This window comes from Prunus dulcis, chromosome 3, assembly GCF_902201215.1.
Source record: "Prunus dulcis chromosome 3, ALMONDv2, whole genome shotgun sequence".
In the NCBI taxonomy this organism is placed as follows: Eukaryota; Viridiplantae; Streptophyta; class Magnoliopsida; order Rosales; family Rosaceae; genus Prunus; species Prunus dulcis.
Genome location: NC_047652.1, coordinates 20269413 through 20288765, shown reverse-complemented (window position 1 = coordinate 20288765; position 19353 = coordinate 20269413). Strand labels below are relative to the sequence as shown.

At 36.0% G+C, this 19353-nt stretch overlaps 3 protein-coding genes and 1 long non-coding RNA gene across 8 annotated transcripts; 2 read left to right on the top strand and 2 right to left on the bottom strand.

Annotated features, from left to right (window-relative positions):
• Positions 1-568: 568 nt before the first annotated feature.
• LOC117622177 (14-3-3-like protein A) lies at positions 569-4002 on the bottom strand. Its single transcript, XM_034352761.1, has 5 exons — positions 3722-4002; positions 2511-3024; positions 2293-2415; positions 1362-1478; positions 569-909 (listed from the first exon to the last, which is right to left on the bottom strand). Exons 2-5 carry the CDS (start codon positions 2994-2996, stop codon positions 847-849), a joined length of 789 nt encoding a protein of 262 aa, XP_034208652.1. The 5' UTR covers positions 2997-3024; positions 3722-4002; the 3' UTR covers positions 569-846.
• A 1585-nt stretch (positions 4003-5587) lies between these two features.
• On the top strand, positions 5588-7436 carry LOC117621235 (uncharacterized protein DDB_G0275933). Its single transcript, XM_034351590.1, has 3 exons — positions 5588-5751; positions 5869-6016; positions 7121-7436. Exons 1-3 carry the CDS (start codon positions 5697-5699, stop codon positions 7197-7199), a joined length of 282 nt encoding a protein of 93 aa, XP_034207481.1. The 5' UTR covers positions 5588-5696; the 3' UTR covers positions 7200-7436.
• Positions 7437-7683: 247 nt separating this feature from the next.
• Positions 7684-12818, bottom strand: LOC117621234 (T-complex protein 1 subunit zeta 1). The gene is made up of 15 exons (XM_034351589.1): positions 12561-12818; positions 12415-12478; positions 11902-12037; positions 11569-11720; positions 11374-11421; positions 11135-11227; positions 10552-10658; positions 10041-10155; positions 9851-9937; positions 9137-9341; positions 8872-8966; positions 8632-8700; positions 8425-8532; positions 8216-8334; positions 7684-8099 (listed from the first exon to the last, which is right to left on the bottom strand). The coding sequence occupies exons 1-15, from the start codon at positions 12692-12694 to the stop codon at positions 8024-8026; spliced, it is 1608 nt and encodes a 535-aa protein (XP_034207480.1). The 5' UTR covers positions 12695-12818; the 3' UTR covers positions 7684-8023.
• A 2162-nt stretch (positions 12819-14980) lies between these two features.
• Positions 14981-19100, top strand: LOC117622543. Of its 5 annotated transcripts, none has more exons than XR_004585002.1 (12): positions 14981-15324; positions 15934-16039; positions 16409-16479; positions 16611-16727; positions 16825-16986; positions 17295-17360; positions 17476-17629; positions 17703-17738; positions 17857-17972; positions 18150-18360; positions 18577-18729; positions 18823-19100. It is a non-coding gene; the product is annotated as an uncharacterized LOC117622543 (long non-coding RNA). The 5 variants fall into 5 exon arrangements; XR_004584999.1 differs by having other exon boundaries at positions 17823-17972; XR_004585000.1 differs by lacking the exon at positions 17703-17738 and having other exon boundaries at positions 17823-17972.
• The last annotated feature ends 253 nt before the right edge of the window (positions 19101-19353 follow it).

Genomic DNA, 19353 nt, shown 5'->3' with positions numbered 1-19353 from the left:
GTTGACCCATGCCTCCTTATAATAAGTAGAGGGATCCTAAAATTTTTTGGCCTATTGTTGACCTAATAATACAACTATGAAACCATTGTGGACACGGTTTTTCTTGTATTAATAATGCAACTATGTAACGTATACTCATCTCCGAATGGACACAGTTGTCTCGTAATTTTGTATACTAAACCTGAATAAAGTAGTAAACCTTAACCTTTTTAATTTGATATGAAATTAACTTAAGAAAAAACTGAACGTAGTAAATTTCCTCTTTTTCAATGGCTTACAGCTTACAATCATTTTTTGTTGGAGATGAAAGGAGCTTAGTTGTGTTAATTAAACTCTATACAAATTAGGCACGAGGCCTCTTAATCTAGTAACAAAAGAAGGGAATAAACCCCACTTAATCCAAGAAAAAACAATTTATTTGAATTTCTTTTCCTTTTCAAATTCCAAGTACTTGCCGGCACTTGATTGTCAAGTGAATCGGATTTAGCTTTGGCACAATCCTGTCGCACCAAAACACACTCCAATAGAGGCAAAAATACAAAACATCACATCTTCGCAACATTGCAAATCAGAAGAAAGAAACATTTGAAACCACTACTTTTTAACACTAAATCATATAGCGCAGCACGCAAAGCACTGAAGCAAATTCTTCTCGCCAATTATAAGAAAAACAATTTTGCGATCCCTTGGAATACTCCAACCCTAAGCTGGAATATTTCAACTTTGAGTGCAGCAGCACTCAAGATCGTCAAGTTCATAGAGAAATTCTGCTACAACCACATGGCATCTATTACAAAGGTCCCAAGATAAAGGTACACAATACAAATCCTATGAAACAGAGCCTTGTTACTGCTGAGCTTCAGCTGATTCACGCTTTGATGCTTCCTTGATTTCATCCCCGGCATCATCCTAAAATACCAGATAAACAATTACATTTTAGTCGACCAAAATAAACAAACACTGATGGGGGGAACTTAAGAAAAAGAAAAGCTCATCAGACGGCTTTGCAAGAATGCAAAAGTGAAATGATTGGTTGCATCACAGGTAGATGAGAATATTATAGTGACACATCCCAATCTTATTGTCCCCTTGCTTTTCTCCCTTTTTGGAGTAAATGTAAGAACTATCACCAATCATATCCAGTGAGCAGCAAACTTTAAGGACTCTAACAAGTGATCCATCCATGGACACGATAACAGAGGAAAAATCTTTAATGGATTTTAAAAATGAATGCGCCAAACAAAGGGTTCACAGTAAATACATGCATACACATCCTATTACGAACATTCATACATAATTGTGAACCTGGATACAAAGAGAGAGAGAGAGAGAGAGAGAGAGAGAGAGAGAGAGAGAGATACCGTGATATCAGAAGTCCAGAGTGTCAGATTGTCCCGGAGAAGTTGCATGATCAAAGTACTGTCCTTGTATGATTCCTCACCCAATGTGTCAAGCTCGGAAATAGCCTCATCGAAAGCCTGAGCAGGTAAAAAGGAACACATTAAACATCCAATTCTGACGTTTATTTTAACACTTACAAAACCTAAATTCAGCCTGAAGCGAGACCAAACATCATTACCAAAGAGTAAAGACAATTTCATTTAAGAACTTGATGTCAGAAAGTAAAACACATATAACTTCATATGGTGAACTCCAGAATGGCTAAACAACCCCTCAAGTAAGATAATGCACAGCATTCACATACAGATAATAGAGCATGTCAAAATACAATATAGAACATGATAGCTAATCTATGTAGTAAAATTACAAAATAGGGCATTCAAAAGTTCACATCCAGAAAGTATATTCACTACACGCCAACTCTTGTCCAAATACATTAATCATTATTCTGAAAGTGGTAAAAATCTGATGGGAGGTGTTCTCGGGGTTGAGAGAGCATTTCTCGTAGTGCTTAATGGACAACTATTCAGCATTTCTCAAGAGACATAACCAGACAAAGCAAAGTACAACAAAGGCTTTTCCAAAACTTATAGACAACCTATAACATTCTCAAAGAAAGTTGCAACCAATTGCCTTTAGGAAAAAAAGATTTCTCATTGATCAAGCAAATGCCAGCTGCACTAAAAATCCATCATTGGGACCTAAAACTTTCATAAAGGAACATGTAAACTAGAAAGAAAAAAACCGATGTATATTGAATGCCTATGTAATCAACAACCATTGAAAGAATTAGGCCAGACTACAGAGACTAGGATGCAATCATGTAAACAATCATACACAGAAACAGAAAAACAGAAAATAAATAGCAAGTATAAAGCCTTGAAAATAAACCTGTTTTGCCAGATTGCACGCACGGTCTGGTGAGTTAAGGATTTCATAGTAAAAGACTGAGAAGTTAAGTGCAAGCCCAAGCCTTATTGGGTGCGTTGGAGCAAGCTCAGCAAGGGCAATGTCCTGCATCAAATAACACAACATAAGCTTCACGATCTCCACAAAAATGACAATACAATTAAAAACTGAAACTGGCAGAATGGCAAGCTGAAACCAACCTGAGCAGACTTGTAAGCCAACAGGGTGCTCTCAGCTGCTTCCTTTCTCTCACCTCCAGTCTTAAATTCAGCAAGGTACCTGTGGTAATCACCTTTCATCTTCAAATAGAAGACCTTGGACTCAGCAGATGAGGCAGATGGAATGAGGTGTGATTCAAGAAGATTCAAGATACCATCACAGATCTTGCTCAGCTCGGTCTCGATCTTGCTCCTATATTCCTTGATAATTGCAACATGATCCTCATTACCCCTGCTTTCCTCCTTCTGCTCAATGGAAGAAATGATTCTCCATGAAGCTCTCCTAGCCCCAATCACATTCTTATAGGCCACAGAAAGGAGGTTTCTTTCCTCCACAGTTAGTTCCTCAACATCAACGGTCTTTGCAACTTTTTCCATAAATTCAACCATTTCCTCATAGCGTTCAGCCTGTTCGGCCAACTTTGCCATGTACACATTGTCCTCACGTGAAGAATCAGTTGGCGACATCTTTGCTATGTGTAAGTAATTATCAAACCTGGGTATTAATTCAACAAACGTGAATTAAATGCATGATCTACATGCATACACAAGGACAAGCATATCACATAATCCACTAGAGAACCAAACATCACAGCATAAATGATATTAGTTACATACAAAACTAGAAAGAGAGAATCAGACTATCAAACGGTTACTCAGATCTGTGGAAGTTTACACTCATACCATAGTTCAATTATGTACGGTTGGGTAAAAACATAATAACTTCATCAAAACCTACAATTAAAAAAATTTAAATGCCAACTTCAGTCCTACATGAATTTCGTGGCAACCAAACAGATCAGGAATTCTAATTCTATTGTCACAAAATCAGTATACAGCAATAATCTCACTCCCAACTTAGTGAAATAGAACTTCCAAGCTTTATTTTTTAAACCCCAATTAATAAATTTTTTCTCTTTCAAAACACATTTATATTGAAATTGAAGAACCAAACAAGCCATAACTAGAAATCTTATCGATCCTGGGTCAAACCAACTATATACAGCTTAAATCAAGCCAGATCCAACAACAAAAACATACATCCATAAGCACCCAAATAAAAGAACAAAGAAATCGTTACCCTAGATCTCAGACAAACAGTCATCATAAACACAGTAGATCAACAAGAAAAAATAAAAATTGAAACAAAATCAGAAGCACCCTAAGCTAAACCTAGCGAAGTAGCTTCGTACCTTTCTGGTCCACAAGGAAGAAGATCTAATCTTAAGCTCGTAAAATGGAAAATGGGAATCCGGTTGGGGGCTTAAAAATGGTCGCGACGAGGAAGGGGAGAGAGGTAGGTCCAATGGGAACGAGACACGTGGTGGGTGGCGGAGATTCCGTGGAGTCTTTGTTTTGGAGTGACCACGCTGGCGTTGACGGTCAACACAATCCCTAACCTTGCATTTCGTTGACTGTCGTCGTGTCGTTGATATTATTGCTGCTGCGTGCGTTGTGAGTTGTGAGTTGTGAAGTTGAGTCTTGTGCGGACTGACGGATGGACTTGACGGTGTCCAAAAATCTTTATCTTTTTTAATGCGTGGCAACAAGATTCACGCACCGTTTAACGTGGTGGTGCTGACGGTTTTTTTTTTTTTTTTTGCCCTTTTCTTTCCAGTTAAGTCAAATGTTCAATAATTGGGATTTGGTGAAGATCACCTTCATGCTTAAATGTGAGTTTAATGCCTTGCTTGATTTGGTCAAATATGCATTTTTGACGAATATAAATGTTTTGCGTTATGGATACGGCCTCGAACTTTCGTGTAAGGAGACGAATAAACTATTCTAACCAACTGATCTAACATGTATCTTCTCTTCATACTTATTATATTTGTAATTTTACACCTTTGTCACCGCATTGGTTCTTATTTCCTCCTTTAGTATGTTATCATCATACAAATCCAAGACAGAAGCTAATGAGCTCTAACTTAATATGAGGATGTTGTCAAATTAAGCCAACCAATTAATATGAGGATGTAATCAAGCAAACAAATCAAAGGCGATCACAAAAGGGCTTCACCAAAAGAAGCAACCATGTTGGTATGGCGTTATATCAACCACAATTTGAAAAGGTTAGGGATCAATCATAGGTCAGTTAGACCAAGACTAATCACACCACAAATTATCTCCTTAGCTTAGTTGGTATCCAATTTATTTTTATATAAATAAAACCTTAGTAGATCCCATGTTAGGTGCCATTTCAACACTTTGTCTAGACATGTGAAAATAATACATATACACATAAATTGTACTTGAACTATACTCCAATTGATTGAACAATAAAATAATTAAATCCCATAGTGCACCATTCATCAAAAGAAAAAAAAAATCACATGATATTTACCTTGTTATATAAGTTCTGTTGATGCTCAAAATGGCCCGGCTAATATTAAGTCCAATTTAGTGATGATGTGTGTGGAGTCTTCAGCAGGGAAGAGGGCTAAGGCCCTTTGTGAAATAGGCTGGTGAGGGACTTGCAGAAGACAAAATGGGAGATGCAATAATTAAGCTTAGGACACCTGTGTGGTGCCGGCCGAAGACTCTCCGATGCATAAGTCAGCTATAAGTGATAACATTGACAGAGTAACAGTAAAAGTGAGAAAGTAGTTACCCTTTTTACTTGGGTACTGTTCCCTATTTATAGGGAGGTGAAAGTAGGAGGTTTGCACAAAGTTTCAATGTGAGACTTTGTGCAAGTTATTGTGGTGGCTACACGTGTCCTGGAGATTAGGTTTGGCAATTTGGAGCTTCGACAGGTGTCTGGCACCTCGGAAGTGTGTCTTCCTTCGGCAGGGAAGAAGGCGTGGCTGTCTTAGTACTAGTCGCTTTGATGCTGGGTCTGCTCGGTTCACTATGGTGTAAACAAGTTCCATTCAAAAGCCATAGTTTTAAAATAAATAAATAAAAATCTGCCATTACTTTTTTTTAAAAATAAATAAATAAATAAAAGGATTGGGCCATATTCAGTGATAATATGGGCTCGAAAAGCCCACATGGAGCCCAAAGCCCTAGCACTTAGACCTTGACATTTAATATTGTGACCCGCCGGTGAGCAATCAGCCAGTCTTGTTACTGTGAAACAATACTCGAGTCGATCCTCGGCAGCGAAGTCCATCGTCTTCAGTGGCTGAGACCCAAAAAGCTAGAGAAAATCAGAGAGAGTGCTGAATGGGATACATACAGGAAGCACGTGAGAATCACGTGAAAAAGAAGGTAGAAGAAGGTATATATGTATTCAAAGCTCAAACGCTAGGGCTCAAGAACTATTATTTTTCTTTTTTCTTTTTCATTTTGTGCTACAAAAGTTGTGTAATTTGGTTTGTAAATTAATGGTCCACAGCATTGCGGAGCAAAATGAAGCAGAAGGCGTTGCAGGAATGCAAGGATTTGGCGTCCAAGTATGCGGAATGCTCTTATGGGAGAACCATTTCTGTGGTTTGGCAGTGTCGGCAACAAGCTAAGGAATTAAACGAGTGCCTTCACCAATTGTAAGCCCCAATTCGTCTATTAATATCCCTCTGATCATTCATTTTTCACAACAAAAATGGAAAAGATTATTAATTTATTTTAATTTTATTGTAGATTTTAAAACAGGGTCTTATAAATTTCACATAGTTAAATGTTAGCAACAGTAGTGTTGTTTAAACTGGCCTGTATGAATGTTGATTTGCTCTTGCGGCCGTTTTCGATCGAGCATATCAGACTTTCAAAATTGATCAGATTTTATCGAGACTTCTTGTGATGCTTGCTAGTTTGGTATTAACTTAAGAAATTATTTGGCTCTCTATCTGTTATGTGTTGATTTAGTCTGGACTTGCTTTTTAGAAATGGACCTAATGTATCATATTAGTCATAGTTTACATAAGTGGGAGGCAGTTGAGGTGGTAGAGTGGTATTTAGATCATGAGATACTGCAAAGATGGTGGCAGTGTTTGAGTTCATAAGGCGTTATCTGCCTTAGGGCTGAGTTGTGTGGTTTGGATAGATATGGCATTATCTGCCTTATTCATTGCCGATCATTTTTCTTTAAACTTTGTAATTACATTTAGTTTTTGGGTTGTTTGCATTTGGTTTTCCTAGTGTTTGTAGGGACCAGAAATACAGAAACTGCAGAATGTTTTGTGAGATTAGAATGCCAGGCACTGTGTTCCATGGATTGTTTTTCAGTCCAATTTTCAACTGGTTAGCTTCATAATATCGCAATGTTCACCGGCCATAGGAACAGTAGAGGCATCCAGGGCAACTTCTTATGCCATCTGTTTGAACCTACGTTTTAAATGTTTAGATTTTGGCACTCAATTGTAGGTAGACAGGAAAATGTTCTAGTTGTAGGACAGAAAAGAAAAGTATCCCATCTGTTCTTGCATTTGCTTGAGAGAGCATGAAGAGAGAGCTGAAGGAATGGTCAATGCAGTGATGTGGGGCATGTTGTTTTGTTGCTTGTTATTGCATCAACCTCTTTCTTATAGTCTTTGAGTAAGAGGAACGAATTTGGAGTTGACTTTAGGAAAATATATACCTGTGCCAACACATGTTGTTTCCTATAGATAATTGAATATGCAAGCATCCTCACATTGTTTTGATTTTTGCAGCACTAACGATGACGTCTTGGAGGAAATGAAGAGAGACTACATGCTTCAACAAGATGGTAAAGTGTCTGCAAAAGGCTGAGCTCGTGCCTCTCAACAGAAACCGAGCATTGTCGTAGAATTTTTTTGTTATCACGTATTCTGGCGACATTTTTTTTCTTCAAAGCGGATATGCTAATCATCACTTGGTTCATATTTTCACAAATTCTCAAGTTGCATGATTTTGTTTTCTTCTGTGGTTCAGCCAATGAACGGGAGTGGTGTATGAAGCATTTTCGAATGAAACTTATGAATTTACTAAAGATTTCATACAGATCTATTTTCGTCGAGTAATTTTGCCGCCAGTACTGGCATTATGTAGTTATAATACACGTAAAAACACACTAGCAAAATTGTTTCTTGGCTAATTAATTGTTATAGATGGGGTTCTCCAGTGGATGGCTAAATTATGAAAAGCCTTGAATGATGAAATGCACACACATATATATTTATCTCTTCTCATTGGTGATATTAATATTGGAACCATTCATTCATTATTTGTTGTATATTATTCTATAATTAATACAAAGAGCAATAACTCGAAAATTATATTAATAGTTAAAATTTCATAGGACACAGGCCCAACCAAAATCATATAATTCTTCTCCACCCTGGTTGAACCGATTCAACCTAAAAAAGGAGTGGAAAATAAGAACACCTCGAAACATTCAGCCAAACTAGATGTATATTACACAAATTCCTCATTCATAAGAAAATTCCACAGCAGATGCAAATACAGATTCCCTCTAACAATCCTCAACACAACTGCCCTTAGTCAGTTACATGAAGCTAGTTTCAACTTTCAATCAATTCATTGCACTGAATACAAAAAGAGAAGCTTCAGCCAGCCAAAAGCATCCGCTGAAGCTAAGTTGGCTTCCGCATGTTGCGCCCAGCACGAATTACTTCATCAACCAACAACAATTGAGATGCAATTACGGGTCTGCATTAGAATAAACGAACGTCAGTGAGATATATATAAAACAGAAAAAGCTTACAAAAATAATCAAGGAATAATGAAAAAAATAAGGAATTCTTTTTTACAATCATGAGCCATACCCTGAGTTTATAATTTGTCGCTTCACAGAGTAGTTGTCAAAGATACCCTCCATTTGTGGGTCAATTGGTTCTCCAGTGTGGTGATTTAATCCCACGACGTTTCCCCGATCATGCTCTCCCTGAACAAGCATCCACATACATGATTATTTTTCAATCACCTCAAGAAAGATAACCAAATGAAAAAGTGAGGAACTTTCAAAGAAGTATACCGTAAGAGCAATTATCACATCTTGCGTGTCAAGGCCAGAGTTCTCAGCAAGTGTTTTGGGCACCACAAGGAGAGCATCAGCAAAAGCTTCAACACCAAGTTGAGCTCGCTGTTCCAAGTATGTCAACGTGAGAGCGATAAAGGCTGAGAAAAGATGAGGTGCTTAAAAGTATTTCCTATGAGAAAATTTAGGGAAATATTCAATTACCCCTTGAACAGTTTTCTTTACTTCATTTACTAAATGTTGTCTGGCTGCAACTTCAAAAGCTCCAGCACCCTGAGACACATATGAGAAACATACAAAAATCACAAGCTGATATGTATACCAGAAACCAAACTTATGCCCAAAGCATTACAACATGGAGAAGGCGGCACAATTCAAAACAAAAAAGGAAAAAGATATGAATATGATGGGAAGATTTCCTAGGAATTTCTAACTCAAACTTACTAAGATGACAGCTTCATCTTCAATTGTATTTTTGACTGCCCTCAGGCCATCACGAACAGCATCCTTAATCTGGGCGATTGTATGGTCATTAGGCCCTGCACCATTAAAAGTGGGCAATAAGGATTACACCCCCACAGGACTTGCCAAAGGCAATAGAACGATGTAAATCATGTAAGCATTACCATGAGATGGGTGCAAGATAAATTACAAAAGAAAAAAGGCAAAAATTATATATGGAAATAAAGTGAAACTACCAATGGAGTACCTTTGATTAAGATCGTGCAAGAATGAGGGTTCTTCACATTTTCAACAAATGTATACTTCTCTTCACCAAGGACATGCTCATATACAAGTCCAGCCCAACCAAGGCAATCAGGAGTTAAATCATCTACTGAGTTTACAGCCTCCCCTCCACAAGCCAAAACCAACCGTTCCATATTCCTCCTCTTTGCTCTTCTCAGGGCAATAATCTACTAAACCACGGGATTAGAAAAAAATACCAAACAAGAAAAAAACAACAACAAATCATAAAAATAGCTGTGATGCATATCTGGCCCTCTCAATTCAAATTGAAATGTTTATAGCGTACACAACATGTCCAGTGGTCTATCAAAAACATGAATGATGTTAAATCATAACTTCAATGCAATAATGTCAAATCTCTCTCTCATAATCATAACTCCATAAATTTGGCAAAAACATTGGAGCATAATGGAACTTCTTGTAACATGCTCCCCATAGGTGGAGATTATTAAAGATAAAAGATGTAGAACCATTAAGCTGCAAAGACGTTTTTCAATATTGTTTTCCTTTGTGTATCACAAGAATATAGTTTTGGAAGGGTCTCCAAGATCTTTCCCAAAGAGATACTTTAGTACTTAAACAATTCATGCGCATTTGACCAGAGGTGATTGGGAATATAAAAAGATATTTTGAAAAATAATTGGACACATATGTGCAATAACGATCCATGACTTACCCCTGCCCTAGCGAGAAGGTCCAAAGATGGGGGATCAATTCCCTTCTGATTGATAACGACAAAATTATTATCATTACCAGAACAAACCTGCAAATCACCAAGTACAGGAAATATTTCAGAATCCGTAATGCAAGATATGCTAGGGTGCTACATCAATATCACAGATACAGCATGAATAACAACACTTGACCTTATTTTTCAGCTCAATGATTTTTCTAACTCTTTCATCAACCTGACGCCTTTCAGCTAAAACCATGGCTTCTCTCTGTTCCGCATTTGAATAGAAAAAGCCAGAATTTACTTCACTGAGATGAAAACCATCAAATTCATGATGATCAGGAAATCATATCCATAAAAGCAGAGGGTGTCAGCTGTCCAGAAGACTGCTATCTCAATTTTAAATATTGTATTAATAAAAGGTGAATGCAAGCACACTTCAAACGAAAATACTCTTAACACAATGGTTCTTGCACATAGATCAATTGTTTGTGAAAGAAATGAAGATCTCCATATGTAAACACTATCTCCATTATTTTATGCACGTGGATCAAAAACAATTACATAAAGACATCCTAACATAACTATGTAAATGAATGTGTGTGTGTGTGTGTGTGTGTGTGAGAGAGAGAGAGAGAGAGAGAGAGAGAGAGATATTGAAGGCAAAACGTAACAATTATTTAAACAAACTTCTATATATTTACCTTTTCTCGTACTCCAAAGATACATTGCTTGTCAAGATGTAACAATTCTCTGCCCATCGCTTCATATCAGGATGCCTAGAACCATGATCAAGGACAAGACCCTCAACCTACAAGAGGACATAAATGAACTGAGAAACCACATGGTAACAGCAGATTTTTCTATTCTGTAAAAAAGTAAAAAATAAAACACTATTATGAAGCTTGCACCATGCTCAGTAATTAAAACCTAATTTACATATAGGTAGCAATATCATGATTTACAATTCCATCATCAGAACTTGGAACTAAGAAACAAAATGAATAAAAAGAATCACTATACTACCAGCAGTAACGCTCATAACATAACATGCAATCTCCCGAGGTCTTCACTACGTCTACATGATTAAATACAACTTTACATAACCATAAACAGCCTATCATATAAGATTGCAACTCTAACAAAAAAGATATCTATAAGTTTAAATATTTGCAGAACCTTTGCAGAAGATTGAGAACCCATTATCAATAGGACTGCCTCTTAATATTCATCAAGAGATAAGGAGTATCTGAAAAGTAGAATAGAAAACATAAGATGTTAACATACCAAGCGTGTGTCAACATCAAACTTGTGTCGCATGTGCATAATCTCCACCATGAACAGATCAATGGATTCTTCAGGTTTGCGTATGCAAAGAACCTGTCATTTGAAAAGCCGTAATTTGTCACACATCAAGATGCAAGAGGTGAACTACAAATTCTGGTTTCCATAGAATGAGCAGAAAAATGGAAGGGGAAGTGAAATAGCAAACTTTCAAGCATTCTTAATAAGCCGCAAACACTCACTGAATTAACAACTATGTCAGTCAATTGATCCGCCAATGCTTCATATAACTGCACGATGGAACATGTCAGATTCAAATGACATATAATGTGTAAAACAATTCCAGTTATCTGAGCAGTATGAAAACCTAGGAGTAAACCGAACCATGCCCAAAACCATTTTTACAGAAAGAAATAAAATAAACAAAACACAGATACCTTTGTTCGCAACGTGGTCCTAGCTACCATTTTTAGAATCTCTTTGTCAGGCTCATTGCCCATCACCACAGGAGTTTTAAATTTCTCAATAAACTGAAGCGTTGCTCTTTTGGCAATCTCAAAGCCATCAACTAGGACACGTGGATGCATCCCTGTAACAAGCATAAACTCACTATTGTCATGGGTACACAAAAAAAAGGAAGAAACGAAACAAATAGATTGACTAGAGGAATTTTGCAGAACCACAAGGTGCAAGGATCTATAGACTTTTATCCTTCCATGAAGAATCAGAGAAATTGTCCCATCATTGGTTACTGATAATTGTGAACCAACCTTCATCAATGTATCGCTCTGATTGTTTCATAAGCTCGCCAATGAATAAGACAGTAGACGTGGTGCCATCTCCGCTTATGTCATCTTGGGCAACAGCTGTTCTTGCTATCATAATTGCTGTTGGGTTTTGAATTTGCTGCAACCAATTGATAGAACACCATCAAACAAGGCAAAATAGGGAAACACAAAACATATGCAGAAACATGCTGGATAAATACATTTAATTTAACATACAAATCCATACAAACATTTGGAGAAAACCCTAAACCACAGTTCAATGCACCTTTGGGTCCTTACAAAAGCAAATCCAGTAACATACAGTTTACTTCAAAAAATTTAGACCAGTAAACAGATCCTCAGCTAGTGAAAACTGCTTCATTTCGTATTTTGATCCAATGAAGAAATGCTTAAACCCTAATTTCACACACTCTACACAACTAATGGGTAAAACGGACAGTGTGCAAAAGCAACTGTACGAAACGGAGATCTAGGGTTTGGAATAAAGAACTGTACCATTTCTTTAAGCAAAGTGTTGCCATCTTTAGTGAGCTTGATGTCACCGGCTCCACCAACAAGCCTGCAAACATTATATAGCAAAACGTAAGAATAAAATAGACAGAAAAATGAGAAAACATACAGAAAAAGTTCAACTTCCGTACATTTTGATGGTGCCCTTAGGGCCAAGGTTGGTTTTGAGGACGTCCTGCAAGCCCTTGGCTGCGTTGATGTTCATGTGCAGAGCCGCCGATTTGTTCAGCACCTCCGCATTTGGATTCAAAACTCGTAGAGACATCTTCTTCTTCTTCTACTGCTCGACTGAAAATCAAAGTGGCTGAGAGAGTGAGTGTGAGGTTTTGAAACTTTGAGTTCGCGAAGAAGTAGAAGCTCTATGAATCTCAGGGTGGGTTTTAGGGCTTTCTGGAGCTTCGGTTATTTGAGTTTTATTTATTATCTTTCTTCTGAGCCACGACGTCGTATTGGATCTACCGAACGGGCCAAATGGGTCACGCCCATGGGTCAACCCATGATACCAATTAAATAAGCCTATTCAAAAGTCCAAAGCCCAAAACAAGAAATGGCCCACATTAAATAGGCCACAACTAATTAGGTTTAGTGTTCAGCCGCGGTTATACAGCATAAAATGATTTTCTTACGTAATATTTTAGCCTTTTTAATTACTTTAATGAGTAATTATTTTTTTAATTATCTTTTATTTAGTGAATAATTATAATATATTTAAAGATTATAGCCGTGCAGATATCTTATTCTTTTTTAAAAATTAGAAAGTATAGCCGATATGCTATACTATTTAAAAAACATTATAGCCAGCCAGCTATACCCTATAATAAGAATATTTCTAGAGTATAGCCGTCCGGTTATAATCTTTAAATAGAAAGTTTCAAACGTATAGCCGCGCGGCTATATTCTAAAATAGAAAGTTTCACAGGTATGGGCGATCGGCTATACCTGTAAATAGCATAATATGGACTTCTCTTTTTTAATTACTTTAATTAGTACTTCTGTTTTAATTATTATTTAGTTAGTGAATAATTAGTATTTAAATATTTTATTAAAGAAAAAAATTAATTACTACTTATAAAGTTAATTAAAATATTAAATACTAATTTTTCACTAAAGAAATAATAATAAAAACATAATTACAAATGAAAGTAACATACAAATGAAAAGAAAATAAAACATACAATGTCAAGGGTACAGCCGTGCGGCTATACTCTAAAATAGAAAGTTTCAGAGGTATCGCCGCTCGGCTATACACTATAAGAAGAATATTTCTACAGTATAGACTCGTTAAATTGAAAGTTTCAACAATATAGCCGCCCGGCTATACGCTAAAACAGAAAGTTTCAAACGTATAGCCAGGCAGCTATACATTTAAATAGCATAAATTTCTCTTTTTAGATTACATTAATTAGTAGTTCTGTTTTAATTATTATTTAATTAGTGAAAAAATTAGTACTAAAGAAAAAATAATAATTAGTATTTATGAAGTTAATTAAAATATTAAATACTAATTATTCAATAAAGAAATAATAATGAAAACATAATTACAAATGAAAGTAACATAAAAATGATAAGAAAGTACTTAATCACTAAAAAATATTATTGACCCAAAGATACTAAGTTTATGTTTATTTTTTATAATTACATGTCATGTGAAGGGTATAGCCGCGCGGCTATACTCTATAAGTTGAATTTTTCATAAGTTCAGCCACTTATAAGAATAATGTTTCCCGAGTATAGCCAGTCGGCTATACTGTTTAAATACAAAGTTCCAAAAGTATAGCCGGTCAGCTATACTCCAAAATAGAAAGTTTCAAAAGAGCATAATATGAATTTCTCTTTTTTCATTACTTTAATTAGTAGTTATGTTTTAATTATGATTTAGTTAGTGAATAATTAGTGTACAAAGTTTCAAAAGTATAGTCGGTCGGCTATACTCCAAAATAGAAAGTTTCAAAAGTATAGCCGCGCGGCTATACCCTTAAATAGCATAATATGAATTTCTCTTTTTTAATTACTTTAATTAGTAGTTATGTTTTAATTATGATTCAGTTAGTGAATAATTAGTATTTAAATATTTTATTAGAGAAAAAAATTAATTACTATTTATTAAGTAATATAATTTATGAATGAATTAAAATATTAAATACTAATTATTCACTAAATAAATAATAATTAAAACATAATTACAATTGAAAGTAACTAAAAAATGATAAGATATTACTTAAAATTACTATAAAAAAATTTATAAAAAAAAATTAGTATTTAATATTTTATCAACTATATACCGTCTGAAAAGGATAGCTGGGCGAATATTTCAAAAGTACAGCCGTTCGGCTATACACTACAAGTAGAATATTTCAGAAGTATAGCCGGGCGGCGATACACTATGAGAAGACTATTCCTGCAGTATAGCCAGGCAGCTATACTATTTAAGTTCAAAGTTTCAAAAGTATTAAACTAAATAAACTAATTAATCACTCTTTTTTTCGCACATAAATCATCAAAAACATATAGAATCAGTTTGTAGCTGTAAAAGGCTCATGAATTTGTTTGGAAGGATTAAGCTTCAGCATATATATATATAGAGAGAGAGAGAGGAATGCTGTAGCTGATTGTTTGGCTACTTGGGGTCACAACTTGGATCCGGGCTTCTGCTTGAGGGGAGTCCTGCCTGGCCTGGGCTCTGTTGCTTGATGTTTCGTTGGGGTTTGGTGTCTGGGGGTTTTCCCCTTTTCTTCATAAAAGAAAAACATATGGAATCTCTTAGCGCTTGTTGAAGGGCCTTAATCTTGATCAGTTCGTGCTCTTCGTCATGGAACTGTGAGGAAGCATCATAAGGGATATGAGGAGGTCATTCCCCCAACGCCAACAGCACAAATGAAAACCTGGGAAAAGCTGGTACCCATTCGTAGTTCCATCACTCTACTGCATGTTTATCATTTTAGTTTTATTTACTGGTTCTCAATATTCTTACTTAAATTTGATAATTGGAGATGACTTAATAGGAAATGCACACAAGTGAACCCCGAGTGGGGGAATCTCCTACATTTTTTAGATACTAGCTGCTCTCATAACTCTGAAATACTAGACATGTTTTTTTTTTGCTTTCCATGATCAATAGGAATTGCTAAGTTTATCATTGCTATCATTAACATTATCAGTGTATAAACTAGCCATAATAATTTGCGTTTCTGGTGGTTAAACAAATAGGATTGTCCTTGCTTGCTATTTCTTTTATCACCTACTCACATCTATTTCTGTTATTGCAATTTCTGTTTACTGTCCTATGCTGTGAGATTGAGATAACGGAGTTAGATGAATTCGCTGAAGCTGCTTTTCGTGGTTATAATTCTCTGAACCGTATTCAGAGCTGCATATTTCATACATTTATTACACTAATGAAAATATACTAGTAAGTTATTGATTATGTTGATTATGTGAATACCAAACCATTGCAGTGAAAGTGCTGATATGATATGCTTGAATGTCATTTCCATTTACTTGCAGGTTTGTGCTCCAACAGGAGCTTGCAAAACAAACGTAGCTATGATTTCTATTCTGCATGAGATACGGCAAATGATTGGCTATTCCTGGGTTTCTATTCTCATTTTTGGTAATCATACTTTTTCTCTTACTACTTTGGCTTGATCTGAAATTCACACATTTGTTTTTGTATTGTGTATGAGTTAATCTGGGTTAATTGCATAGTTAAAATGGCATGGGGATGGCTGTAATGTCATATGTGCTGGTATTGTATATATTTTTCTGGGAGGGTTAGTGTGTTAAAGATATCAGCTTGCAAAATAAAGCAAGGAAACTAAGCTTTTGGCTGCCTTAGTCGTTCGACTCCTTTTATATCATGGTGATGTACTTATAGTACTTTTCATGTTGAATTCAACCTATTTAGTTTTTGAAATATTCAGTATGGTAGTATATCATCCATTCTGAGATTTAGATACTGAGTCGGCATTGTCTGTGGCAGATTGCACAGCACTTCAAAGACGGTGCTTGCATAAAGATGAATTTAAGATAGTTTATGTTGCACCAATGAAGGTATCCACCCTAAATAACTCTCTTCCTTTTGTTTTTTGTTTTTTTTTTTAAATCTTGAGTGGGTGGGTCACTGGGGTGGGAAAGTAGCCATTGAAATAGTGGCTTGTTAATTATTATCATGTATTTTTCAGGCATTAGCTGCAGAAGTTACATCAACTTTTAGCCATCGCTTATCTCCATTGAATATAACTGTGAGAGAACTTACTGGAGACATGCAACTTTATAAGAATGAACTTGAAGAAACTCAGGTCACTTTTATCAAATTCTGTGTGCTCTGTGTGCTTTTATCTGGTACCCAAAAGAGGAAAATGAAAACCTTAATGGCTTCACTTTCTTCTTATTCAGATGATAGTCGCAACACCTGAGAAATGGGATGTCATTACTCACAAGAGCAGTCACATGTCACTTTCAATGTTGGTGAAGATCCTAATTTTTGATTAAGTGCATCTATTAAATGATGATGGAGGCCCTGTAATTGAGGCACTAGTTGCTTGAACTTTGCGCCAGGTAAATTTTTACTGAATTATTAATGATCTTGGCTTCTTAATGCTGAATAACTAACCCACTATTTAAATTAGTTGAGAACATTTGTACAGTTGCAACTTATGCTCATGAAAGTTGGAGAGGTATTATCTGTTTCTTATTAGGGTTAATGTGATAGCAGGATGTTTATATTTAAAAATGTTTATCAGATGTCTGTTACAATTTACATGTTACTTATGTAGTTTATGATTGTTTGCAAAAAATTTAGTTGCTTATGACCTTTGGTTTACTTTTTATTTATTTATTTATTTATTTTTTAATGTGTGTGGCAGGTGGAGTCTACACAGACAATGATACGCATTGTAGGCCTTTCAGCCACTCTACCGAACTATTTAGAGGTATTTTGGTCACCTGATGATATCTTTTGTCTGTATTTATTGGCCTTTAAATGCCGTACTCTGAAGTCTATTTTGTTTATTTGTTAATGTGGATTATTCTTTTATAACCACCCAGGTTGCTACAGTTTCTGAGAGTGAATCCAGAAGCAGGACTCTTCTTCTTTATTTCTAGTTATCGCTCTGTCCGCCTCGCACAGCAATATATTGGTATTAGTGAGCAGAATTTTACAGCCCATATTGAATTGCAGAATGAGAGATGCTACAAGAAGGTTTCTTTTTCCTTGGGCTCTCTTTTGTGTAACGTATGTAATTATTTAACTGATTGATACTTTTTTCTGCCAGTTTGTTGAATCACTCAGGAAAGGTTATCAGGCAATGGTATTTGTTCCTTGAAAGACAATTTAAAGGATATGTTAAGATGATTCACTTTTCCTTATTGTTCTTGAAATTTTCTCTATGCAGTTTATAAGTTCCTTGAAAGACAATTTAAATGCAGAGGTTGCACGTGGTACTGTCACCAATGTCAAGGAAGCTTGTGAATGGCTTGGATATATGTATCTTTTCATAAGAATGAGGCTGAATCCTTTGGTGTATGGTATTGGGTGGGATGAGGTACTCTATGTTGATTTGACTTTACCTATATGGTTGATTGGTTGATCCTTCTTGAACATTTTCTTGACTAGCAGCCTGGACATGATGTATAATTCATTTGTCTTTAATGGTGCTTATGTATATGATATTTGCTTTTGCTTGTTTCAGGTTATTGATATTTTCTTCTGCATTTTGCAGGTTGTTGCTGATCCTTCCTTGAGTTTAAAGCAAAGAGTTCTCATAGCAAATGCTGCACGTGCCCTGGACAAAGCAAAAATGATGCGCTTTGATGAGAAAAGTGGCAACTTTTTGTACAGAGCTTGGTCGAATTGCAAGCCACTTTTATATTCAATACTCAAATGTTGAAACATAGAATGAAATGTTGAGACGCCACATGAATGAGACTGAGGTTATTGTTTTTGTGAACTATTTTATCTTTATTTTTTAATTTATTTTCCTGCCAGTTACACCCCATTCATTTCTTCTATATCAAACTCATTTTCAGAAAAGAATCCTACGCATAGCCTCGAAATATGTTTCTCTGTATTTCGGTTAATATAGAGTTTCTTTTTAATAATTATCATTTGATTTGATTTCACTGATGCTGCTTTTGCTGTTCCTTCAGGTAATAGACATGGTAGCCCACTCTTCAGAAATTGAAAATATTGTTGTTCGAGATGAGGAACAGAATGAGCTAGAGACGTTGGTGCAATCATCGTGCCCATTAGAAGTTAAGGGGACTCCTAAAAAACATGGAAAGATATCCATTCTCATTCAGGTTGATTTATGCTCAACTCGTACCAAATGCTAGTGAAGAAGTTAGAAAAACGGAAATATTTGTTGACTAATTTATGGCTTATGTGGTTTGCAGTTGTACAGATCTTGTGGCTCAATGGATACCTTTTCGTTGGTTTCTGATGCAGCATACATAAGTGCAAGCTTGGCACGGATTATGCTTTCACATTTTATCAAATTTATAGACTGAATTAATTGTGTGTTTTTCATACCATACAACTCTGCTGTGATTTGTTTCTGATTGTCATCAAATAGTATGCTCTGTAGTTAAGTATAAAATTTTGATTTTGCACTTGAGGTTCCTTATTGTGCGGTGCGGGTGAAACATTTGGTGTATGATCTTTGTGTTCCATTACATGTAGGTCATTTACATAGCTCCTTTGAAGGCTATTGTTAGGCCACCGCTGGTCCCATCACATTGATCAATGGGCGTCGCAGCCCCCTCCTTCGCTGCTCCTTATTCTGTCTCGTGATGCCCTCCCACCCCCAAAAAATGTTTAGGATTTGGATTATCTTGCATCGGATCTATCTGGTGGCTTCGTTATCTTCCATCAACCAAACAAACAAGCTAGCAACTTTTAGTGGCAGTTGTTACCGCTGCAAAAGC